General features: G+C 40.7%; 2 protein-coding genes across 3 annotated transcripts; one reads left to right on the plus strand and one right to left on the minus strand.

Moving 5' to 3' along the window:
- The first annotated feature begins 331 nt into the window (after nt 1-331).
- c5h1orf43 (chromosome 5 C1orf43 homolog) lies at nt 332-8014 on the plus strand. Of its 2 annotated transcripts, none has more exons than XM_060870745.1 (7): nt 332-581; nt 837-938; nt 1207-1306; nt 1879-1932; nt 4244-4410; nt 5655-5713; nt 6755-8014. In XM_060870745.1, the coding sequence occupies exons 1-7, from the start codon at nt 519-521 to the stop codon at nt 6960-6962; spliced, it is 753 nt and encodes a 250-aa protein (XP_060726728.1). In that variant the 5' UTR covers nt 332-518; the 3' UTR covers nt 6963-8014. The 2 variants fall into 2 exon arrangements, with proteins under 2 accessions (XP_060726728.1, XP_060726729.1); XM_060870746.1 differs by having other exon boundaries at nt 356-404.
- Nucleotides 8015-14703: 6689 nt separating this feature from the next.
- Nucleotides 14704-25676, minus strand: tuft1a (tuftelin 1a). Its single transcript, XM_060870748.1, has 12 exons — nt 25517-25676; nt 20206-20271; nt 19228-19326; nt 18940-19026; nt 18749-18817; nt 18554-18634; nt 17726-17836; nt 16883-17106; nt 16580-16685; nt 16405-16488; nt 16204-16298; nt 14704-16049 (listed from the first exon to the last, which is right to left on the minus strand). Exons 1-12 carry the CDS (start codon nt 25577-25579, stop codon nt 15977-15979), a joined length of 1158 nt encoding a protein of 385 aa, XP_060726731.1. The 5' UTR covers nt 25580-25676; the 3' UTR covers nt 14704-15976.
- Between the last annotated feature and the right edge of the window lie 641 nt (nt 25677-26317).

The following is a 26317-nucleotide window of genomic DNA, read 5'->3' on the forward strand; positions in this document are numbered from 1 at the left end:
CCTGCAAACATATCAGTCATTTCGGTATGACATAATTGCAGAAATGATGGTGTAATTAATGTACTGTCATAGTGTACAGACTAAAACAGTTGGGAATTGTAGTCCATTGTGTATGGACACTAATTTGATATTGGATGTAGTGACTTGACTGTAATAAGTATTTTAAATCCAAAGAAATTGAAGGGAAAAAAATGATAAAATAGTTATTAAATTCATGAGAAACAGTAGACATTCAATAGTACTGTAGAATTCAATCATTTATTGTATACACACTCCAACACAGTAGGGGGCAGTATGTACCCAACTAAACGTTAGTCCGCACCCGCCTTAAGCAGCAGGTGACGAAGAAGATCTCAGCTGTTTTGTCAACAATGTAGGAGCGTCCGCTCCGGAAAGCGGGCGTAGTATGTAGCTGTTGTGCCTTTTCTGCTCTTTGGCGATGTTCAGTCAGAGTATATAGTTTGGAAATTTGAACGCTGGAGTGTGTAACAATCAGGGTTGAGTAAACATTTGCGAAAATGAACAAAGACTCGCCTCTGTCGGGAGTAAATGTAGTGCTTGTTATGGCCTACGGGAGCCTGGTAAGGAACTAGCAAGCTAGGTGGCTAACAGGCCTCGAGCTAATTTGTATGTGGGCGGTTTCCCTTTATTTCTTTCTTTTTAATAAGAGAAATGCAACAGAAACGACAAGCAAACACACAGATATTTGTATTCAATTACAGTTTAGTTTAATGTGAGAGAACCGAGAAATTTAGTTAGGTGTTTGAGAACTGCTATGCTATCCTATGCTAAGCTAAGCTAGAATTGCGCTCATTATTGTTTCTCATGTGTTTCAGGTGTTTGTGTTGTTGTTTATCTTTGTGAAGAGGCAGATTATGCGGTTTGCGGTGAAGTCCCGCAGAGGACCGCACGTCCCGGTGGGACACAACGCCCCAAAGGTGAAGGAGCTTCCTGACTGCTTAATCAGGGCTTTGGTGCTAATAATAATAATAATAACAGCTGGCTTTTTTCTGGGGGATGTTAACCTAGTGGTTAAGGTGTTGGGAAGGTTGTGCGTTCGATTCCCTCGACCACTAAGCTGCCACTGCTGGGCCCCTGAGCAAGGCCCTTAAACCCTCAGTTGCTCAGTTGTATAAAAATGTAAGTTGCTCTGGATAAGGGCATCTGCTAAATGCTGTAAATGTAAATGTATTAATCTGTTTCCAGGACTTGAAAGAAGAGATCGAGTCACGGCTCTTTAAAGTGAATAATATCCGCTACGAGCCGAAGTTGCTGTCACATGATGACGACAGACTGAAGCAGAATGGTGAGAAAATGTTTGGGTCAGAATGAAATACATCACATTTCTTTAACTCTTTAAATATTATCGCTATTTCTGGTAGACGTCAGTAGGAGTTTGACTACTGAGGCTCAGGGACACCCAGGAACTTTACACGAATACTTTACAATGCTCTAGTAGTTTCTGGGGTCTTTTAGCTGTTAACAATTATACTATTAAAATGAAATCTGTAGATGCTCATTAACACAGCCATAAGTCTTTAACTGGTCGTTACTGTTCCCGTCCTCAGCTACAGCACTGTTATAAATTATAGTTTGATTGCATGTTGAAGGGTCATGAGGGAAATGATGAAGGAAGCGCACAAATCGTTTCAGTGATCTCAAATAGAAGGTGTAATTGTCAGCTTTATTATGAAAATAAACTGTAGTTCATAGATATAATACAAGCTTAGATATAATGGCTTCCAGCTCTGGATGATTATCCCTGATTCATATTTATATCAATGGAAAGCTGGCACTGTAGAAAAACTAATTGTACATTTATAGTGATATTACAGCAGATTTAGGTTCTAAGTTTTCTTTGTGTGTGTGTTTTTGCAGGCTGTTATAACTACCTGTACAGAATGCAAGCCTTGGATGCCATCAGAGATGCCGGTAAGAGCCCCTATGTAATAGCCTGACTTTCCATTTGGTTTGATTTAAATGCACCTGGATTGTTCTCATTAGCCCTCCTTGCACCTTATTCAATTTTTATTTATTTATTTACTTTAGTTATTTAGATATTAATGTGCTAATTCCTTAAATAGTTGTGCTTGCGTTTATAGGGCTTTGTTTGGAGCCATTTGCAAAATCTGTAATTTAAGGTTACAGATGAATTTCTGATGTTTCATGCATTTAAAAAAAAGTGATTCCATTGTTAAGGGAATAAAATTAGTCGAGTTAAAACAGTGTTGAACCTTTTCATCAGAATCAGGATTATTGGCCAAGTGTATTGACACACACAAGGAATTTGGTTCCAGCTGTTTGTGACTCTCAAAAGTACAGAAATAAATAACACTATATTATACAAGACAAGATAATACAGACTATACAACACAATGCAGATGATGAGACACAATATAGACAGTATGAGTATTAAATATGAAACAGAATATATGACTGATCAGTTATGTACATAATGTGTGGGAGTGCAAATAACACTATTGTGCAATATTATGTTTTTGTACAATATATAGCAGCAGCAGCAGTGTGTGTAATATACAGATGATGTGATGACTGACAGTCCTGATAATGCAGTACTTATAGATATGAAGCAGGGAATATAATTATGGTGAGTTTTTTATCAGGGTGATAAGGGGTCTGGGGAAAGAAACTGTTCCTGTGTCTGGCAGTTTTGGTAAACAAAGTCCTGTCCTGTTTTGTTGCTGCACCAAGCCAGATGGTGATGGATGTGCACAGTACAGATTCAATGACTGCAGTGTAGAACAGCATCAACAGCTCCTGTGGCAGACCAGACGTACTTAATTGGTGTAGAAAGTATATCCTCTGCTGGGCCTTTTTCATGATGGAGTTTGTTTCACTCCCATTTCAGGTCTTGAGAAATGGTAGTGCCCAGAAACTTGATGGACTTCACAGATGACACAGGGCTGTTGGATATTGTGAGGGGGAGTAGTGTTTAGGGGTTTTTCCTATAGTCCACTATCATATCCTAGTTTTGACTGTTCTGACTGCACCATAGCACCAGCCGCTTCACCTCCTGCCGGTATGCAGGAGGGACTCATCGCCATCTTGGATGAGACAGATGGGCGTAGTATCATCTGCAAATTTCAGGAGTTTAACAGTTTGGTCACTTGAAGTGCAGTCATTAGTATAGAGGGAGAATAGCAGTGGGGAGAGGACACATCCCTGAGGAGCGCCAGTGCTGATTGTCCGAATGCTGGAGGTAACACCTCCCAGTCTCACCTGTTGTTTCCTGCCTGTCAGGAAGCTGGTGATCCACTGACAGATGGAAGGGGGTATAGTGAGCCTTAGGATTTCCGGAATCATAGTATTAAAAGCCAAACTGAAGAGAAGTCGACAAAAAGAATCCAGGCATAAGTCCCTGGGCAGTCCAGGTGTTGTGTAATGTAGTCCAATGTTGACTGCGTCATCCACTGACCTGTTTGCTCTTTAGGCAAACTGTAGGGGATCCAGCATCTGTTCTGTTACAGTCTTTAGGTGGGCCAATACCAGCTGTTCAAAGGTCTTCATGACAACAGATGTCAGAGCTACAGGCCTGTAGTCATTCAGTCCAGTGATGAGGGTTTCTTGGGGACCGGGATGATTGTGGACAGTTTAAAGCAGGAGGGGACTTCACACAGCTCCAGTGATCTGTTTAAGATATGGGTGAAGACAGGAGCCAGTTGGCCAGCACATGCTTTGAGACAGGAGGGGGAGACCCTGTCTGGGCCAGGAGACATTGTCTTTGTCATTGTCTTCTGTCTCAGAAAGAGCCACTTTTAAAGGAAAGCGCCTAGAAATGCATCAAGAAATAGATATATTTCAGTTCTGTAGGGAGAGAAGTCTGTTAAGTAATGTGGCTTTTTTGTATTATTAATAATCAAATACATTTTGGATCCATTCATGCACAAATGGGTTCCTTTCCAGAAGGTTCACATACGTTCATCAGTATTCCAAGGACCTATAAACTTCCAACGTGAACTAAAATAACTTTTTGCATAGTTTGCATATTATTCTGCTTTCTTCATTAAAGAGAAACATTCAGTGCAGTTTCAACAGTTTGATAGATTTCATACAGACACAGATGCCGCATTATTGTGATATTCAGTAATTCTGTTTCAGAGCATTAGAAACTTTCAGTGGCTCCTGAGTGGAGCATTAAAAGTAGGATGTATGCCCTGATGTGTGCAGCTTTATTTCTATTGCATCTGATTTGCTTTGTCATCTCCACCCCTCATACATGCAGACATCCTTTCACCTGATTTGGCCCGCAGCCCCAGCGCTCTGACCGGCCCCTGCTACAGGAAATGGCTGCTAGACCTGCGCAATTTTCACACACTGATCAAAACCAGCCACAGAAGCCTCATTGACCGCCTGCTGGACGGCTATGACAACGCTCGTCACGGCACCGCGGTGTGTATCTGTGTGTGTGTGTGAGAGAGAGAGCGACAGGCCTTATAACCTAAGAACACCATAAGCTAAACCATATAGCCAAAGAACACAGGGGTAAATATAGCAGAAGTGGCGAATAACTTCTTAAATATAACTAAGTGGCGATCGGGGTTCAAGGATTTATATCCGTCGTGAAAACGTTTTGGAGGACATTTACCACTTGGTCTTTTTACGATCGGACAACAACCGATCACATTGGATCACAGAAAACGTGAAGTGACCAGGTGTAAAAAAAAAAAAAACCCTTAAACTAGCACTGAAACCGGAATCTGATTTTCAGTCTCTAGCAAGGTTTAGACATCTCTAAGGTGTAAATGTCCTGTACTTTCATTATATATATTTCTCGTGGATTAAATACATGGGCCACTAGATGACATCATAGCCTAAACATCTGTCCTTGTGATTTCCAAGTCAAATGTGTAATGTTTAGCAATTTCACACACAGTGAAACTTTCTCTTTTTAAAACCTCCCACACAGGCCATGATTATTGTCACCGAGCTTTGAAATCTATATGTCTGGAACACTAAGCACACCTTTCACTAGGCTGAAGAGGTTTCTAAAATTCGATCACTTATTGTGAAGGAGAAACCTTTGAGTACAGTGGTGGCTCAACTGATTAAGGCTCTGGGTTGTTGTTTGGAGGATCGGGGTTCAAGGCTGCCCCACTGCTGGGCCCCTGAGCAAGGCCCTCAGCCCTCCCTGCTCCAGGGGCACTGTATCATAGCTGCCCCTGCACTCTGACCCCAACCTATGTAAAGAAAAGAATTCCACTGTGCTGTAATCTATATGTGGTGATAATAAAGGCTTCTATTCTATTCTAATACACAGAATCGTACATAAAAGTATGCAGTTGCTAGTTTGTGTAGTCAGATGTCATGCAGGACACAATGTCATGTGACTGCAGGATGTGTGGGTCAGCCATCTTGTGTAAACATAGCTGTAAACAAGTAGAAATCGGCATTTAGGTCAGACTGACTATTTGTACCATTGTGCTTGTGAACCTGCTGTGATCTTTGCATTACGATATCCAAGGCAACCATGTCACTTTAGAATTATCAGCAGTTTGCTCGATTCAGCCACAGCGTGATACGATAGGTTCCAAAGATTGCCACCTATTTATAAATGAAATAGGCTTTTGTTTATTTATTTATTAGGGAGCTATTTACCTTTTATCAGGCTTTGTAAAGTTTTTCTTTCTCCGCAGGTGTTCGGCGAAGCTGAATTCCTCAAGTACAAAGAAGACTTGGCGGAGCTTGCTGCCATGTGAGTGCACTTCTCTCTGCCTGTTTCTCAATCACACGCAGTAGTGAGCTGCGTTAAGATATCGGTGAATACAGAAATGTAACAGATATAAGGACGTACCGAAAGCATCGTGTGTTAACAATATAATCATGATGTGTTTTATAAGCCATTTAAGAGTGAGTTCTGCTTGTAGGTTCGGCAGTTTGTATTGAATTTTCATTCTAGCACCACACGGTGGCACAGTAACCTGTGCCATCTCATCCTGGGGAAAAAAAGAAGTCAAAATATGAAACCATCACATTTAAACACAGAATGTGATTGCCAATGGTCCAAAAGGTTCACCACTTAGAGAGAATATCTTTAAAGAAAACACTTTTTATAACGTGTGTGAAGGTAAAGCTCACGAGACAGAAGAGACCTTGATTTTTGTACTAGAGAGAGTTTTAGCTCTACTGGGAATAAATACCGTATTCAACCCACTTGAGAAGTTGGAACTCGAAAAAACACCATTTTCAACCTCCATGCGTTCCTGCTACAAAGTGGGAGAAGAACAACTGCTGAGTGTGTTCTAGTTAATAAGCGAATGTGTCTGCATGTTGATAGATCCTAGACAAATGTATGCGTGTATATACACAGTAACTCGCCTGGGAACCCATGAAGTGCTGTTTTGTTTACTTTGTTTCAACCATCTTGTTTTGTCATCACTTGCTGAACTCGAAGTTGAGGTGACCAGCAGAAGTTTCTGAAAAGAATTCAAAAGCAGTTGAGGATGTGTTGAAATTGAATTTGACTATGTAGTTGGATTTGTAGAAAGATATTATCACAAAGCAGTTTTCTGGACACCCGGATGTAGATTTATCTCCCTAAGGAGCAAGTCGTAGACCTTTATACGGAGCAGACGTGAATGGAAACCCAACCGCTTCAGGATGATATCAGAGAGTGGGATTAAAAATGTAATGAGTAATAATGAGTCTTTAGGATTACCACGTGAGTCCATGTGGGATCTTCCACAGCACCAGAGTTCATCCTTCTCTAACACTCACTCATTCTTTGCTTTTACAGTGTAAAGGTGCACTCCAGCACCAGCAGCCTGAATCATCAGCATCAGTCAGCAGCTAAAGACCTGACTAGCTCACCTGGTCCGTCCTCAGCCTCCACCATCCAGGTGACGTACCTGCCCTCCTCAGGCCAGCGCAGCAAGAGACCCAAACACTTCCTCGAGCTCAAGAACTTTAAGGATAATTATAATACGCTGGAGAGCACGTTATAGGCACCAATGCTTGTCTGGTCAGGCACACGGGAGGCCAGACATTGGCAGCGGACTGGCCTTGATGTAGAGGCGAGGACTCTGCTGACCTTGTACTGCAGTGTAAAGTGCAGAATGAGTGTTAAAGACTGAAGCCGGGGCTGTTTAAACCTCAGTGACTTCCAGAGTAGAGATCAACTGGTATAAAGCACAGAGGCCAATCTGTGACCGGCCAAAAGGAGACCGGACCGTATTTTTGCGCAATGGTGACAAGCCTAAAACTCGTCTTTTGGAAGACAGTTTAAAGGATAGGGGCAGGAGATGGTGTTAAGGTACGACCGGATTTATCAGTTAAAATGGTGTCAGTGTTACCTACTGAGGAAAAGTCACTGCCGCTGTTCGTTCCTTGATTCACAGCTGCCTGTATGAACTAGAGAATCCACAGAAAGATTAGAAATCATGAACAAATACATTACTGTGACACTGTATAACAATTGGTAAGTGATCGGGAGCATTCAGATGGGATTTAGAAAAAGCTGACTAGCCACTTTTGATGCTTAATTTTCAGTAATTCTCCCACCAAGTCAGTACATTACTGTTGCATCTGGTATTAAATAAGAAAAGTACGCTAGAACAGGAAACCCGGGAGACGGAACAAACGCTTGTACATATGCGAAGTCCTTTAAGTGCAATTTATTTGCAGTGTGTTCCGGAGGAATGTGAAAAATTTAGTGATCGATTTGGAACTAGAGCTGCTATGCATTGAGTCTGTGCATATGTGACTTAAATCACGAATCCTCACAATCAAAACAAAGCCTTGTGTGTCTTTTTTTTTCTTCTTTTTCTTCAAATGTTAAAAAGGTACCTAGTAGACGCACCCCAAATCAAATATCATGCACTATTGTGTGTGTGTGATGGTGTACTGAAACTGAACTGAGAAATAAACTGGAATATTGTACGCTTCATGCACTCAATGCTTGCAGCTTTGCATATGTAGTGGAAGAGAGGCGAAAAAATTGAATAATGTCTGACATCACTCCTGTGGGCAAGAAATCTTATAAAGGTGTTTTAAATTAGTCTGTGCTGTGTGATTTATTTCTTTTTATTTTTAACATTTTAAAAATTCATATTTTGATAAATCTAGCAGGGCCAATTTACGTGCATTTGACATTATTTGCCACTGAACGGGAAACCAGACGGACACGTGCGCAGTGCGTTATGGAAGCAGTGTAGTGATGTAACGGAGTACAAATACTTCGTTACTGTACTTAAGTAGAAATTTCACGTATCTGTATTTTACTTCGCTATTTAAATTTGTCAACTTTCACTTTTACTCCACTACATTTCCTAGATAAAATGTATAGTTTTACTCTGTTATATTTCCACTAAGCATCATCGTTACTACAAAATAAAATCAGAAGAAATGTGTGCGACTGCAATAAGGGAGGTTTGGTGAATCACTGCTCCTAGATTGCATTACGCTCCACACGCTCTACGGAGAAGCACAGGGGGACGCACAGCGTGCACGCGCAGTCAGAGCTGGAGGCGTTTATCTATAACGTTAATCGGCGGAAAGCCGCAAATACGGCAACCAAAAGCAGTGAAATTTCACTATTCTTATTACCAGAGTTGATAGCACAAACAAAATATTAATGCAAACAGTTCTTTGTCTTGTGAATATTTTTTTTATTAATGACTGTATTCATTAGACACACTGTTCATAGAGAATGCAGTCATTAATGAACTGATTTGATTCAAGACTGACATCATTACATCATGCATAAAATTTTGGTGTCTACTTTTGCCATTTAAAAACAACATTTAAAAACTTTTGGCTTACTATGTAGTCATATAATATAAAACTCTTCTTGTTTTAAATTCTCACTGAGCGCTAAAACCCCCTAAAGATGAAATCCTAGAACCGCCCCTGCTCTTATGCCTACTGAAAATCACTGAAATTTTACTTTTACTTCAAATACTTAAGTACATTAAATATCAGAAAATGACTTTTGATACTTAAGTACAGTAAATATCAGATACTTTAAGACTTTTACTTGAGTAATATTCTAAAAGGTAACTTTCACTTCTACCAAAGTCTTTTTCTAGTACGATACTTGTACTTTTACTCAAGTATTGTTTTCTAGTACTTTATACAACACTGTATGGAAGTAGTACATAGAATGTATGTCAATTGGGACACAACTAATGTTTGTTACCCCAAATGTAGTCCAGTTTCACTTCTTTAGTTTTGGTTCTAAGGTTTTGAAGCTAATGAGAAGATTCTGCAATGTTCACACAGACTTGCACTCCTCAAATGATTTTGCAATAATGGATATTATATGTTTGGGGTTTTGGATACTATTGCATGCTGTTATTTCTTTCTAAAAAAAAAGGACGAAAGGGTAAACCTTTATAAAAGCTAGAAACACGTTGTCTCTCCTCACGTAGTCTGGTGTCACTTAACAGATGCACCAAACTCAGGTATGGGTTGCTTTCTCATTTCAATCGCTTAAAAATGCGTGCGTGTAGTTTTCCAACAGCTCGGTTGTTCACTCTTATCCTAAATGTCCCATATAATCGTGCATGGACTTTAAAACAGACACATATTTAAACAGCAGGATCAGTTGTGTGACACTTGTCCCTGAGGGCTTCTTGATTACCCTGTATAGCAATCCTTTTTTGAACATCAGTTTGGTCTGTTCTCTCCTCATGAGCTTTGTTTCAGGTGTCAGGTCATGTGCCATGTTTAACAGCCTAATAACTGGGACAATCCAAATATCCTCCATCTGAGCTTTCTCCAGAACGTCTCTGGTCAGCGTCTCCAATCCTCCCCTAATCAACTGGACTGGACAGATGTATGTGTTTAGTACACAACCTTGAGGTGCACCCATCTTAACAGCATATTGCAGTGATGCATCTACAGGCTCAATTGCAACACGTTGGCAGATGGCCTTCACTCCAAGTAGAGGGATATCCTTCCATTCTCTAAAATGATCACTTTTTGGTGGGTTTCATGAGAGCAAGTCAGGACATTATTGGATGTTACTCATAGCTCGCTAGAGATACAAGCCACCTACAACCCCTGGCAAAAAGTATGGAATCACCCCTCTCAGAAGATGTTCATTCAAATGTTTAATTGTGTAAAAAAAAAAAAAAAAACAAGCACATACACTCACCAGCCACTTTATTAGGTACACCTTACTAGTACCGGTGTGGTCTTCTGCTGCTGTAGCCCATCCGCCTCAAGGTTCGACGTGTTGTGCGTTCAGAGATGCTCTTCTGCATACCTCGGTTGTAACGAGTGGTTATTTGAGTTACTTTTGCCTTTCTATCAGCTCGAACCAGTCTGGCCATTCTCCTCTGACCTCTGGCATCAACAAGGCATTTGCACCACAGAACTGCCGCTCACTGGATACTGCACCAACAACCATGCCACGTTCAAAGTCACTTAAATCACCTTTCTTCCCCATTCTGATGCTCGGTTTGAACTGCAGCAGATCGTCTTGACCATGTCTACATGCCTAAATGCATTGAGTTGCTGCCATGTGATTGGCTGATTAGAAATTTGTGTTATCGAGCAGTTGGACAGGTGTACCTAATAAAGTAAACAATTTTCACTCAACAATCCAAACTTCTGGCTGTATAAAACACTTAAAAAACAATAACAAAGAAAGATAACTAGAGTCAATTACAACTGTTTTTACAGATCAAACAGAGGGAAAAATATGGAATCACACAAATCTGAGGAAAGTTACAGTATATGGAATCACCATGCACTTTGCATTTGTAAAACAAACACCTGTATCTGATTACAACTGCTGATTAGTCTGCAGTTAAAAAAAGAGTGCTTGCACACATTAGTGATGTGTTGAACCAAGATGATTGACATACTGTAACTCATGGCTCCAACACGAGAGATGTCAGTTGAAACAAAGGAGAGGATTATAAAGCTTCTCGAAGAAGGTAAATCTTCACGGAATGTTGCAAAAGATGTTGGTTGTTCCCAGTCAGCTGTGTCTAAAATCTGGACCAAGTACAAATCAAATGGAAAGGTTGTAAAAGGGAAGCGTACTGGTAGACCAAGAAAGTCATCAAAGTGCCAAGACACAAAACTTAAAGCAATATGCCTTGAAAACAGAAAATGCACAACAAAACAAATGAGGAACAAATGGGCAGAAAGTGGAGTCAATGTCTGTGACCGGACTGTAAGAAATCACCTAAAAGAAATGGGATTTAAATACAGAAAATCCAAATGAAAACCATCAACATCTAAACAGAAAAAAAACAAGGTTTCAGTGGGCTAAAGAAAGACAATCTTGGACTGTGGATGACTGGATGAGAGTTATATTCAGTGATGAATCACGAATCTGCATTGGGCAGGGTGATGATGCTGGAACTTTTGTTTGGTGCCGTTCCAGTGACATTGGACAACTGCCTGAAGAAAACATGCACATTTCCACAATCATTAATGATATGGGGTTGTACTGTATGTCAGGTAAAGGTTTGGGAGAGATGACAGTCATTACATCTTCTATAAATGCACAAGTTTATGTTGAGATTTTGGACACTTTTCTTATTCCATCAATTTAAAGGATGTCTGGTGATGGCAGCATCATTTTTCAGGATGATAATGCATCGTGCCATAGGGCAAAATCTGTGAAAACATTCCTACAGGAAAGACATATAATGTCAATGGCATGACCTGCAAATAGTCCGGACCTCAATCCAATTGAAAATCTGTGGTGGAAATTAAAGAAAATGGTCCACGACAAGGATCCAACCTGCAAAGCTGATCTGGCAACTGCAATAAGACAAAGCTGGAGACAGATTGATGAAGTTTACTGTTTGTCATTAATTAAATCCATGCCTCAGAGAATTCAAGCTGTTATAAAAGCCAGAGGTGGTGCAACAATGTACTAGTAGTGTTTTTATTTGGTGATTCCATATCATTTTCCTCAGATTTGTGTGATTCCATATTTTTTTCCTCTGTTTGATCTGTAAAAACAGTTGTAATTGACTATAGTTATCTTTCTTTCTTTTTTTTTTAAGTGTTTTTTACAGCCAGAAGTTTGGATTGTTGAGTGAAAATTGTTTTGTGGCGTATATGTGCTTGTGTTTTTTTCTACACAATTAAACATTTGAATGAACATCATCTGAGAGGGGTGATTCCATACTTTTTGCCAGGGGTTGTATGTCCTTTGGTATTCAGCTTAGCTGATGTTATCTGTTCTTACAGAAAATTTGGCTCCATACAAGTAATCATGGAATTTATCCACAACTTTCCATTTTAAAGCTACAAATTCTTACTGGCAATGTGGGTTGTTCTGCTCAGAAGAGGAAAGTTTCCTATTGGTAAAGGCTACAGGTCTCAAACCCTCAGGATAGCCCTGATACAAAACTGCACCAAGCCACATGGGGAAAATATGGCTTATGGGGATCAGAAAAGGCCAGGACAGGAGCATTGGTGAGGCAGTGGGTGATATTTTGAAAAGCCTCTGCACAAGACGTATTCCACCTCTCTCCAAAATTCTCAGATTCAGAAAAGTATCTTTGACCTTTTTTGACCGTCAACTCAACTTAAAAGGTCTCACAATGGCAGAGCAGTCTGCAATTAATCTTAAGTAATATCCACAGAAGCCAAGAAAGGATCTTAAACTCTTCAAATCCGTTGTTTGTGGCCAGGTCTTAACAGCTTCCACTTTCTTTGGGTCAGTGGCCACTCCATCTGGTGAGACAATGTGCCCAAGATAGACACCTTTGTTTGGCAAAACTGGCAAATGCCCAAAGTCAAACAATAATTGATCCTAATAGAAGCTTTTTTTTTGTGAGGGGGTCACGGTGGCTTAGTGGTTAGCATGTTCACCTCACACCTCCAGGGTTGGGGGTTCGATTCCCACCTCCGCCTTGTGTGTGTGGAGTTTGCATGTTCTCCCCGTGCCTCGGGGGTTTCCTCCGGGTACTCCGGTTTCCTCCCCCGGTCCAAAGACATGCATGGTAGGTTGATTGGCATCTCTGGAAAATTGTCCCTAGTGTGTGATTGTGTGAGTGAATGAGTGTGTGCCCTGCGATGGGTTGGCACTCCGTCCAGGGTGTATCCTGCCTTGATGCCCGATGATACCTGAGGCTCCCCGTGACCCGAGGTAGTTCGGATAAGCGGTAGAAAATGAGAGAGAGAGAGAAGCTTTTTGTTTTCTTGTTTATGTACCACCCTACCTATAGGGCCCTTCTATTAAATTAAATTAAATTAAGCCAGCACTCAAGTCACACTATGTTTATGTACCTTATATGTTGCCGGCCTGAGACGAAGCTCGTGAGCGGTGACACACCCCTTATATCTCCCACCGGCCTACAATGTGTATCACCGTGTCACATAGCCGACCTGTGGGGAACGTTTTCTTGATACACCTTTGGCTGCTTAATACCAGTTGAGAACTGTCTGAATTCCGCAGACTGTCTGAGTATTGTTGCTAATCTCTTTAAGGTGACAATTATAACCCATATTATAGGCTTCTTCCAGCATGATGACGAGCACAACACGTCATCTCAAACTGGTTCCATAAACATTATTTGTGCTCAGTCACCAGATCTAAATATTTAAATAGATCTAAATAAAGAGATCCCTTCTTTGCGAGCAAGGAATTGTTCCTAACCACTGGGTGGCGTTGTTTGTGTGAAACACTGTGATTGTCATTGAAGTTCATGAGAGAATGAATACATCAGGAACTGTACAGAACTTTTTTGAAATGCAGTCAAATGATTTCTATTTATTAATGTCAGGATTTCAGGGTTTTTTAATTTGTAATTTTTGTGGCTGAAAATGCATAAATTTGATGCAGGTTTTATCAAAATCTTTGATAACCTCATGAATTTGTGAAAATTGCAAGCACGGGATTCTACTTTAAAACTCCTACCAGAGAAGACACTTACTGTATGTATTGATATTCTGTGATAGCTGTGCTTATATTCGGCACGCGTTACCTGAAAAGGGCTTTGGCTGAGTGTACATTGTGATGTCACATGACAAGTCTTGGCCCAAATCTGCAAAAAAATCTGTGGTAATAGAAAAAAATTGCATATTGGAGATCTATTTTCTGTTTATTTCTGTAATCGTAAAATCGTTAAATCCTGAAGGGACTAATTTAATTTAGTTTACTTTCGGACTGAAGTGAAAGCAGGGACTCTTCTCAGTCTGAGAGATTTAAATGAAAAATGACCCAGGTTATGCGTATTTATTATTCAGGTATTTAAGGTTAACTGCATGGAGCTGGGGCACGGTGGCTTAGCGGTTAGCACGCTTGCCTCACACCTCCAGGGTTGGGGGTTCGATTCCCACCTCCACCTTGTGTGTGTGGAGTTTGCATGTTCTCCCCGTGCCTCGGGGGTTTCCTCTGGGTACTCCGGTTTCCTCACCCGGTCCAAAGACATGCATGGTAGCTTGATTGGCATCTCTGGAAAATTGTCCGTAGTGTGTGATTGCGTGAGTGAATGAGAGTGTGTGTGTGTGTGTGTGTGATGGTTTGGCACGCCGTCCAGGGTGTATCCTGCCTTGATGCCCGATGACGCCTGAGATAGGCACAGGCTCCCCGTGACCCGAGGTAGTTCGGATAAGCGGTAGAAGATGAGTGAGAGAGTGAATGAGTCCATGGAGCTGCTGTGATTCATAAAGCGTTTACAGAACAATGATGTCACCATAACTCTAAACAAGACTAACCAAAGGGCAAAAAAAGCTCACAGCCACAGTACTGTAACAGATATATCCAAACAATACTTTTGATCACTTTATTAAAACAGAATTTTGCATAAATATACATGGTTATTAATACAGCGACTGTAAAACCGCTCATTTCACTACAAAAAATAGTTTTCTATTAAATAAAAAGCAGACGGTAAGTGCAAAGTAGAAGGCCAGTTAAGGACATAAATACACAAGAAGCAGGAGTTCAGAATTTCAAGTAAAAAAAAATTTCCATTTTCCAAAAATGTGTTTTTATATACATGAAATTAGCATGATTCTTCTTTAACTCCAAGTAATGAGGATTGTTACTTCATATGTTTATTTTATTGTCCTAACAGCAAACGGAGTCTCTCAGTTGTCTTCAAGGCATTTTGGAGTAGCTAAAAATGTATGTTTGATTGAAACAGTCAGATATTCTAGGACAGTACAATTAGGTGAACATTCTAGTAGTTTTTGACCTGAACTATACTAAGGGTGTAATTTAGATTCAGTGTCTAGAAAAGATCTGAAACTAAAGGCTGAAACTCAATACGAGTGTTTCTCAACAGCACAAAACCATTGGTGTGGTTTGAAACAGGTTTATACCAGTTAACTCGTTGTGGATATCTTTTCGAGTAACATAATTAAAAAAGATTGTAGAATAATTGTTGGCACCTTATCTGGGCACTTAAATCTGTACAGATGCTCTAAATTTCCTTCATTGAGACCAAGCAACTGGTAAAGCTATCTGCTCGCTCACTCTAGGTTGATGAACATAAGCCATGTCTGTTTAGTAATCTGAACTCTGTAATTCAACTCCAGGTTAAACAGAAAGAGTGAGAGAAAGTAAAAAGGTCCATGATGTTTCCTGTGGGGATTGTGTTCAGAGAGCCAGACTCAAAGATATTCCACACCACACCATTCACTCCCTCTCTTTACTCAGTTCTGCTTTGTCTTCATTTCTGGTTAAAAAGCTCGTCTACGGATCTTTAACACCTCTAAACTCGTACTTCAGCTGAGTTCAAGTCGATATATTCATGCTCACAGATACGCTGTGATGTTTAAACCTACATCTAGACTATTTACATCGAACTGAAAATTCATTACATAAAATACAATAATTTGCGATACAATGCATGTTGTGTACATCTGTAGTCAGGACGATAGACGACGAGTGCAGAAAGCCGCTGTGGTTCTTAGCAGGAGACGCTGTGTAGCGTTACTACTGTACGGTCTGTTGTGCTTGAGCGTGTACGGAGACACCCGTCGACCTGATGCGTTCAGATATGCATTATGATAACGTGCTTTGGAATAAAATCCGTGTTCATGACTTGATCTCTATGACTTTAATGAACGGCAGGTTCTTGCTGCTTTGTGTGGACGGCTTCAGAGGCTTACTGCGAAAAGGAGAGAGAGAGAGAGAGAGAGAGAGAGAGAGAGAGAGAGAGAGAGAAAGACGAGATACTCAGTATGCATTTTATTTGTATGGAGCTTATTTGTTTGCATGTGTGTGTGTGTGTGTGTGTGTGTGTGTGTGTGTGGCTGTGTTACCTGTAGACAATTTGAGCATTGGAATCTAACAACAGGCCAGAGTTTGACCTTTGTCCGTTCAGGAAATAGTCCATCTGATCACGTAGCTCTGTATTCTGTACAAACAAGTGATAGATCCATGTGATTAAAATCCAAGAGAAAGTATGTATGTGTGTGTAAATAAATGTGTGTGTGTGTGTGTATGCGCAAGTGTGTGCTAACCTCTGCTTCAAGGAAAGCAACTTTCTCCTCTAGTTCTTTGATGACACGGTCCCTCTCCTGAATCACCATTCGCGAGTTCTGCAGCTGTATGAGGGGAAAACGTGAGTCTTTATAAAAATAGTGTTTATAAAAATGTGTAAAACAGGATGCCATCCATCCATCTGTGATTTTATACCTGTTCAATCATCTGTCTAAGTTTCCTCTGCTGGCTCTTGAGCATATCATCAAGGTGGTGTATCTTCTCTTTAAGGATGGCATTGTCCTTCTCCAAATCCTCCAATCTATAACATGCACAGTGACATTTTAAATCTTACAGAATGTAGTCATTGCCCCTGACTCATAAATTCCCAGTCAACACTACTGCTGCTCTTTGTGACAAAGGCTAGAAGATGGACTGGTGGACTCGACAGAACAATGGACATTTGTTTCAACCCAAACTGCCTTCACCTTGACCTATGAGCACTTGTGGTTTACTCACCTCTGCCTGTCAGCTTGCCCCTCCTCTTTCAGCTCATGTAACCGCAATAGCTCCGCCTCCCTGGTCATTAACTCTTCCCTGAGAGACGAACTCTCGTGTTCCATGCCGCCCATCAGCCTCTGGAGCTCTCTGATGCGCTGGTCCTGCTGCTGTGCGTTAAGCTGAGCTTCCTTAAGCTGATCGCTCTGCTCAGAGAGCTGCCTAATGTATTGACCTGCCTCGGCCTGAGGGGCGACAGAGAAATGATAAGTTCCCGGGACTGTCCAGATTGGAGAGACTGAGAGAAAGTGGGGTATCCAGAAAGCAGGGTTTTTATGTGAAGGTCGAATTTGTGCATAAGAAATCTAAAAGTCTGCGCTTACGATTACATATCTGGCATTTTTTATTAAGATTAAGATTATTACGTTGTTAAATAATACGCAAAGGATGACAGAAATACATGTTATACACATCATATATTTATCTAGAAAGACAGATAGGTACACACACACACACACACACACACACACACTTGTTTATGGATACACAAGTCATTTTTTCCAAATACATTTAAATGGAAACGCTGATCACTGATGTCACCTGTATGACTCCTGTATCTGTTCAGGAAGCTAACATTAGCACATTAGAGAGCATTACATCAGTGAAAAAAAATGAGGCCTCAGTCAATTATTGTGACGCATAGATCTAGACTAGTACCGGCAACACACCCCGATTAACCCCACCTACTATGCCCTGGGTAAAAAAGGAATGATGTAAATCCCTTTTTTCTGATCATACAGGTTCCTTAGGTGTGTGTAGTGCGTGTGTACTCCTATAATGATTATGTATGGAGAAAAGGCTCACCTGTAATTTCTCCTTCTCGTCTTGGTGTCTCTTCTCTGCCTCCTGAAGCTGGGTGTACAGTCGCTTGCTGGCTTCCCTCATCCTGTCTCGCTCCTGCTCATCCACAAGCTCCTAAAAGAGAGAAACAGAAACAGAGAGTTAGCAGCTGTAGTGCTTCTGACTTGTGTTATGGAAGTGCTGATGTCGTGCTTTTTATTAAACATACACGTTACATTGAACTCTATTGTCATTTTTCTTTTCCTGGAAACTAAATAAAAAAAAAATAAAATTTTTAAAAACTTTCCTTGGGAATATTTATAGAATCAAAATGAGAAGGAGGAAAGGCATGAGAAACCAGAAGAGGAAGGCACTGTGTGTGTGTGTGTGTGTGCGCACGTCATCAGGGTGTTGGCTCTGACTGTGAAGGCAGCACTTAACTTTTTCCATTCGTTTCTCAGGCATGGCTAAACTCTACACTCAGACACACAGAGCGCTGTGTGGGAACTTAATCTCCGTCTATTCACAAACGTCTCTGGAATTAAAAAAAGGCTTTGTAAAAGCACAATGAGTATGTGCTCTCACTGCAAATGGTTTTTGGACAATAAGTGACCCTCTGTATGTGGAATGCACGGAGAAAGGTTCGTCTAGAAACCACAAAAAAGCTGGATAGATGTGGGGTTTTTTTGTCATATGGATGTGTGTAGCTTTCAGAACCAAACTGTGTATCCAGGTTCTATATACAGTACATCCAGGTGTCAGGCTTGTGTATGTCAGTGTGTATACGAGCATTACAGCATGTTTTTGTGTCGGTGTGGGTGTGATATCAAAGGCCAAATGAAAACCTTGTACCTGTTTGTCTTCATTGTCCTGTTTTGATAGTGTTGTCAGAGCAAACTGTCCTCTGTTCATGCCAGTTTGAGTTAACAGCACCTGAAAGAGCAAGAGACAGGAACTGGTTCATGCCTTATCCTGTTGCCCGTACTCATCGCACTATTATTTGTACACACACACACACACACATACACACACACACACGTCTCTTGCCTTGTGCTCCGTTCTGTGGTTGTTTTTTGCTGCCATCTGCTCTCTCAGGCTCTTCAAACAGTATCGCACCTGGAAAAGAGAGTACTTGTGACTCAGAGATATACACACACACACTACACAATACACACTACACACAAAGCATGAAACCAAGCCCTAAAGAACTCGTGATGGGACAAGGCAGCCTGACGGACCTCTTTTATTTGTGTAACCTCATCCGAGAGCATTTTCAAACTCTGCTGATTCCGGTCCTGTTCCTTTTTCTGTCCTTGCAGATACACCTGAAACACAAACACACACTTAACATCACCACACCTTTGGGGCACACGCTTGAGTAATGCTCATGCTGATGTAGACCAGTTTGTTGTGAAATCACGACAGGATTGGAGAGGTCCCTGGAATTTAAGCTGACACACTCTCTTTTACATCACAACTGTTGTTACTACGCGTAAAATCGCTAAATCCCCGCCCACAATGCTCACCTTTATGACTTCGACCTTCTCTTCGACTTTGGCGGGCTCGTCCTTTAGCGGCTGCCTCTCGCTCGTCGGCTGCACCAAAGCAAACGCTCTCCCGATCGGCTGGAACGATAAAACGGACAGGATGATTGATTAGGCAATGTTGCACGTTCATTAAAAAAAAAAAAAAATCATTAAAAAACATTCTGTTGTGCAAACTGTTTCAGCTTGCCTTGGAAATGATTTGTAAATTACTCAGAACATTCGTCATGTTCAGAGCTTTAGGGTTTCATAGCCCTCAGGGTGTAAGCTTTTCCCTGCTGTTTGTATGGTGCTTCGTTTATGCGTCATTAAGTATTGACTTTTTCTATTTTAGAAAAAAGGAAATCATTCTGAATAAAGATCAAGAAAAGAGAATGTTGTGTCCCTGGCCCATGAACATAAAAATCTCAGACAGTCTCTATAGACACACAAACACACACACAATGAATTGGAGGAGGAGAAAATCTAGACAGATGGGACAGAACACCAGGGAGGGGATGTTATGCAATTCGGGGTATGTGAAACAATGAGACTGTGGTCCTCGACGAGAGTCTTGCGTAAAAGCCCCATCTGTCTAGGACTACAGACATTTTCATTTTCGCTGAAGTCTGACCTTCTTCCAGGAAAGAATTGATTTATCACGAGAAAAGGAACGTTACATGAAGACGGTTTAGAAGTATTCACTTTCATCCAAAGTAGTTATGACACATAAGGACATAATTAAAGCAGTATAAACTCTAGTAGAAAGCTTAGAGACTGGAGAATCATTAGAAATACAGCTCTCAGAACTCAAGATAGAAAAGACCTCGTGTACAAGCAAGTAAACTGCAGCATTACTGTAAATGAATGAAGGATTTCTTCCATCTAATGTGGTTTTAAGCTCTGTACCTTTCCTTTTTCTACAAGATGTGCAGATTTCAGTGTGCTGGTGTTTGTATTCTGGAGTTATCAGTGTCTTACCTTTCCTACGGCGGGCTGCTGCTGGGTTTGGTCGTGCAGAGTCAGTCGGAGTCTCCGGCACCCATCCTGAAGGACGAGAAGAAACAGAGTGTGAGGGGAAACCCTAACAAACTGACCGTTAGAAATGAGGGAAGCTCATGTCTGAGGTAAATGTGGGGAGGAGAAAGTGAGTAATAGTCTTATGAACGAGTGTGTGTGTGTGTGAGAGAGAGAGAGAGAGAGAGAGGCCAATGGTCTATAAAAAAGTCCAGCAAGAATGCCAGTGCTTACTTCTTGGGAAGAGAAAGAAAGTAAGTGAAATACATCTTCCTGCCAGATACAGAACATTCTGTTTGACGTCTGGACTCGGCTACTGGAAAATACCACAACTCCCCCGGCGTGCCTTCGCTCTCGCTTTGAATGTGCATTTGAATTGTGGCACTGACTCCAAACAGGGCAATGCACTCTAGAGGGAAGTGGAATATCTCCATAGCGACAGGGTCACAGTGAAATAACAAATCCAGGCAGAGAGAAGGCAGAGGCCACGTGAATACACTCTGTACAACCCTCAGTGTTAAACTGCTCTAAACTGCGTCTAATCTGACCACGCGGTGCATTATAACGCGTTATAACATTCACATACGTTTTCCAAACAATGCAATCTAACACCTAGCATTAAGGAAATTAAATCCTAACTGCAAACGCTATGGTTGTGGAATCACATGTATATATATATATAAACACACACACAGTGTATTTTAAATGAGTGAGCAGATTATTGACGGATGAATGGATTACATAAACCAAACTAGTGTGCTGATGAATATTAGTGTGTTGCACTAATAGTGTGCTGACGGGTTCCACTAGAGGCAAAACAATATGTAATTATGCCCCAACAACCCCTCTGCCCTAGACACACACACAGACACAGGTGCAGTAGTAACACTGCACACACACAACACACACACATAGACACAGGTGCAGTAGTCACACTGCACACACACAAACACACAGACACACACACAGGTGCAGTAGTAACACTGCACACACACACACACACAGTAGTAACACTGGTTATTACACAACAGCAAGATCTGCTCTTAAATGCTGATCTATTTCTCTTTTACAGGGCTTGTATATGAGTGACTATTTTACAGACTCTCCACAGAACCTTCAGTACATAACGAGTGAGTAAGTATGTCTGTGTCACACTCAAACAAGGGCTTATCTGTGATCGATGTCTCACAGGACTCCGTGACACAAAGGTCTGGTAAACACATATTAGAGAAAGGAGAATACTCTGCAACAAGGTACATAATATGGACACACACCATTAATATCTACTGCTATGGAAACATTAAGTCTTTGTATACGTCTCGTATAAAAGCGTCGCTGTGTTGTTTGGAGCTAAAATGGCTAGATGTTGCAATCTTCTTAGCGATACCTTTAATCACACACAAAATCTGTGAAAGACAGGGCCTCCGCTCATCCAGTCAAAACAAGCAGATTATTCCTGTCCACAGTGAAGTCAAAACAAGGACCGAGACACAGCATAATCGTACACTCATGGGCAACACCTTAAGAAGTATGTATTTAAAAAAAAAAACAACACCTTAGATTTACCTGAGTGACTTTACTGCGTCCACACAGCTCTGCGTCCTGTTTAAAGTGGCACGCTGGACTGATGATAGCCTGCGTATGTGTGTTTCCATACAAGGTAAAGCAGCATTTAAATGATTGCTCAAGCCAAGTTAAATACCACACCTTAACCCATAGCAAACCTAAACACACGTGCGCACGCAATCAGGGATTGTGATGATCATTCGGAGGACATGGGTGACAATATTGCTTAACAGTTTCCAGGCCTGCTGTGCATCTGATAACCACCTGAGAGCCTTATTCACACACTGACCTTTATTTGGGATAGTGTATGAACATGACTGCAACCCGGTAAAATGAGATAAGAACATGAATTGAAGATGAATTCAGAAAGAGTTGCACAAGGAAGACTGTAAACACGTGACGCAGTGATCACGTGTTACATCTGCTTTCCATAAACACATAAGTAATCAAATCAGGTATGAATAAAAGCCTTCTCTTTGTTACTTGTGTTGTTCACTCTTTGCACCTCCTGCTACTTTTCTCATGCTCTTCTCACGTTATAGAACAGTAGCCGGGGGCTAAACAGGGGCTCATTTACAGGAAAAGGCCAGCGTAGAGGAGAAGTGGAAAGGAACGAAGGAGGACGCTGGGCAGGAAGGAGAGACGAGAAAACAAAAGAGGGACAAATAATAATGAGAGGCGAAGGGGAGGTTGAAGTCCAGAATGGAATGTGTAACCTCATACTGAAACTAAAAGCTCAGGACACAAACCCACACACACACACACATTCATTGATTCTTCTCAGTTAAAGGTTAGAAGAATAGCCTGGACGTAACCAGAGATTTGGAGGTGCATAAAGCATTTAGTGTGTACCAGATCAGCAGCACACACACACACACACACACACACACACACACACACACACACACACACCACAATCAGGGGTAGGAGAACAAATTGTCCTAAGAGCATGAACCTAATAACAATTTAAAGATGAACAACAAATATGTGTTGTTGTTGTTCAAAAAGAGGAGATAAATCCACACATAAAACCACAGAGATATAAAAACACTAAATAGCAAAGTGCACATTTTGAGTCCTGAATGATTCCACATTCCTAAATCATCACTGCTCTGATCTTCACCACCTGGGGCAAGACAAACTGCTCCACATTCTTTACAGTCTATGTTTTACGATCATATTGATATAAACCACATGCTACATGCCACTTGACAAAGACGGAAGGTGTTTTTTTTTTTATTCTATCAGTATAAGCACCGATCGTGTGTGTGTGTGTGTGTTCTATAAACAACGGCTGTCGTATAATTCTGTCAAACATTCCTTGACCTTAAGCGGCTATGATCATAGAGGAAGCTGCCGAACAGATAAACGAGTGAGATAGAGTGTGAGGGATATCGTGTGAACAGACAGATGAAAGAGGAGGGTAAACATTGCTGACGCAGCGCTTGAACAAACATGAACAACAGCGTTTTCAGTAGTCGTCTATTTTCCATAAGCAAACACGTCCGCGAGAAAACCGCTGTGAACAGCTAACCGTATGCATGTAGATTTCATAGATTTTATAACACAGAAACAGATCAAATCCCTTTCCTCCTTCCTCTTGGCCTTGAAACTACAGTCCAAGGCTTGAGTGAATGTGTGTGTGGCCTGAAGAATTCCTGAAGCATGATATCAGGACAAAGTCATTCTTTAACTCGGTCGCTCAACATTTAATTTTCTAAACCCTAACTTGCAGACTCCATTACTCTGCTTCTGGATCCTGACTAAGATACTGGCTGCAAATGAGACACAGCCATCAGTCTGGACCTCATTCTGCTGATTATGACTAATGGTCATGACCTAGACTTCTTAGATAAAACCTTACATTTTATATAAGACTTTAAGCATAAGACTTGGGGTAGTCAGTCATAAAAAAAACGTACGTACAAATATTAGCCTGTGCTTATCCTAAACAGCCAATTAGACGACGTGCCATAATGATGCCTTGTAAAGCATGAGGATTTACTATGTTTTGTAGCATCAGCAATTATAGGCTTATTTGGGATACGTCATGACTTATGACTGGTGTTGTGACTTCATCTCAGACGACTTCAGCTGGAACTATACGGGCACTCGAAGCTCTTCCACAACATCTAAACAGAACCTTTCAAGTGTTCCAGTACAACACAACAAAGTGCACAAAAATCACGCTGGAGTTAAGATCGAAATATCCCTTCTTACTGTTTGTTTATTTTTATTATTTCAACGTGCAACCTTCTATAAAATCATGTCACACACCATAAAAAGTGGGTACTCTAAGCATAAAAACCATTGTGCTCCCATTTCCAAGCAATAAACATGTAATAAATGTCTCACACAGAACCTTTAGCCTTGTTTGCGTGCAAGCCGTGTAGGCAGTTGAAACACTCCCTTTATGCAACTGTTTGTAAAAGTCCACTCGCATTAATCTCCCTTCTATTTGCTTTGCTCTTTATACGACATGATGAATCTGGTCAAGGCACAATGTTGCCTAGAGACACACAGAATGTAGGAATACACAGGTTAAAGAATGGACAGGTTACTTATTAGCCATGAGACACTCTCTCTCTCTCTCTCTCTCTCTCTCTGGGTGACGAGGTGTAAATGTTTATAGGTTAATGGTTATGGGTGCAAATGTTTGATTTGTAATAGAAAGCGTGCACCTTTTATCTGTCACGTAGTGCTGTGAAATGAAGTACACTCTAATCACCACTGGATTAAACACGATGACATACTGGGGAGCCTAATAGATTGTTAATGAGATAATTGGCTAAAAATATATATATATATATATATATATATATATATATATATATATATATATATATATATATATATATATAGTGTTTAGGAACTAATTAGTTACATTTACAGCATTTGGCAGACGTCCATATCCAGAGCGACGTACAAAAGTGCTGAAGTCTCCATCACTGGATACATTAACTCTGGGTCACTAGGTTACATACTCAAGTTTCATCATTGTTCATGTTTAAGTTCGTTCAACTAAGCCCGGGGTTTATTCTTAGGCTTAGTATGGACACTGAGAAACACACACACACACACACACACACACACAAAACACATGACTATCATTTCAGATATTATCATCATCATCCTCCACAAAGTTTGCATTAGTTTGTAAGTTTGCTGACATCATTGTAAATTTGCACTGAAGGCAAAAGATGTGCCACAATCCATGAAGATATAATATATATATATATATAAACAGATATATTGAATTATTGAAGTGTAAGTATGTATATATATATTACTGTTACATATATATATTATTACACACACATATACATATATATATACACAGATATATACTATTACATACACCCACACACATATATATACTGTATATGTATGTATGTGTGTATGTGTGTGTGTGTGTGTGTGTGTGTGTGTGTGTGTGTGTGTGTGTGTGTATATAAAAGGCATCTTTATTCCATCTCATGCTGTACAAAAGCAGTGTGTTTCAGAGGGATGTTCAAATTGTACTGCAGGAAGTTAACAACCAACATGGAGGTCATTATAGTTGGACAAATAAAACTAAATGTGAACGAAAACGTGTCTTGGGACAAATTGAAACTTTAAAACATAGTAACAGGTCATTTTTCTATAAAATAGGAATATAAGAAGATAAAGAGAAAAACAGACACTTATTACTTTATCCTACGATACTCACCGTTCTGTCTCCTGCCGTGAAATCCGAGAAGGTGTACAAGCTCCGAGTGCTGCACATTTTCATTAGAACAACAATAAACAGATAAATAAATAAATAAACAAACAGTTATCTGGATCAGAAGACCCGGTCGTCCAACTTACACACAGACGCTTTATTGTATAATGCGCTCGCGCAGCGGTGGACTGATAAACAGGACGTAGCCCCGCCCCTTTCTACGCCTCTTCACCTACACGGTTTCGGAGCGTCAGTGAATCTCCGCGCGAGACACCGAGAGCGAAACGCACGTGGGATCCACTGCCTACATTCCGATCCCCAAGCAACTCAATTCAATAACGTGTGCACACGTGACATGAAACTCTATACCGTATGCAAACGTATAACTAATGAATAGCCTTTAGAATGAATCAGTGAATCAATCAATCCATCAATCAAATGATTTTTCTATAGATTTACTCTATGATAAAACTAAAAGTTAGACAAAATCATTGTTTGGGCTTTTCTCTGGGTTCTCTGGTTTCTTCCTTGAGTCCACAGAGCTGTATTGTAGGCTGATTGGTAGATCTCTACATGCACTGTCCTGGGTTGGGCCTCACATTGTGCCCAGAGACCCCTAGGACAGCCCCCAGGTTCATTGGATCCTCTGTTCATTAAAAACTCTACAGAAAATAGATGGACGGTTATATAGACATATGACGATGTGTATAGTTTTACGATCATTTAAAAGCAGTGGTGCTTTCTGAAATATGAAATGTGTGTAAGCAATTAAGAAAAACTAATGTGTGCCTTTAGATATTATGATAT

This window comes from Tachysurus vachellii, chromosome 5, assembly GCF_030014155.1.
Source record: "Tachysurus vachellii isolate PV-2020 chromosome 5, HZAU_Pvac_v1, whole genome shotgun sequence".
Classification (NCBI taxonomy): Eukaryota; Metazoa; Chordata; class Actinopteri; order Siluriformes; family Bagridae; genus Tachysurus; species Tachysurus vachellii.

Bases quoted from the DNA above. Each gene is read 5' to 3' on its own strand.
- tuft1a (XM_060870748.1), bottom strand. From the start codon at position 25,579: ATGAAAATGTGCAGCACTCGGAGCTTGTACACCTTCTCGGATTTCACG. The intron at 18,635-18,748 runs GCAAGAGACGTG...TTGCTCTTTCAG, and splicing joins ACCACAGAACGGAGCACAAG to GTGCTGTTAACTCAAACTGG. The intron at 16,050-16,203 runs GTAACACAGCCA...TCCTTTTCGCAG, and splicing joins AATGCTCAAATTGTCTACAG to TAAGCCTCTGAAGCCGTCCA.
- c5h1orf43 (XM_060870745.1), top strand. From the start codon at position 519: ATGAACAAAGACTCGCCTCTGTCGGGAGTAAATGTAGTGCTTGTTATG. The intron at 1,933-4,243 runs GTAAGAGCCCCT...TCATACATGCAG, and splicing joins GGATGCCATCAGAGATGCCG to ACATCCTTTCACCTGATTTG. The intron at 5,714-6,754 runs GTGAGTGCACTT...TTGCTTTTACAG, and splicing joins TTGGCGGAGCTTGCTGCCAT to TGTAAAGGTGCACTCCAGCA.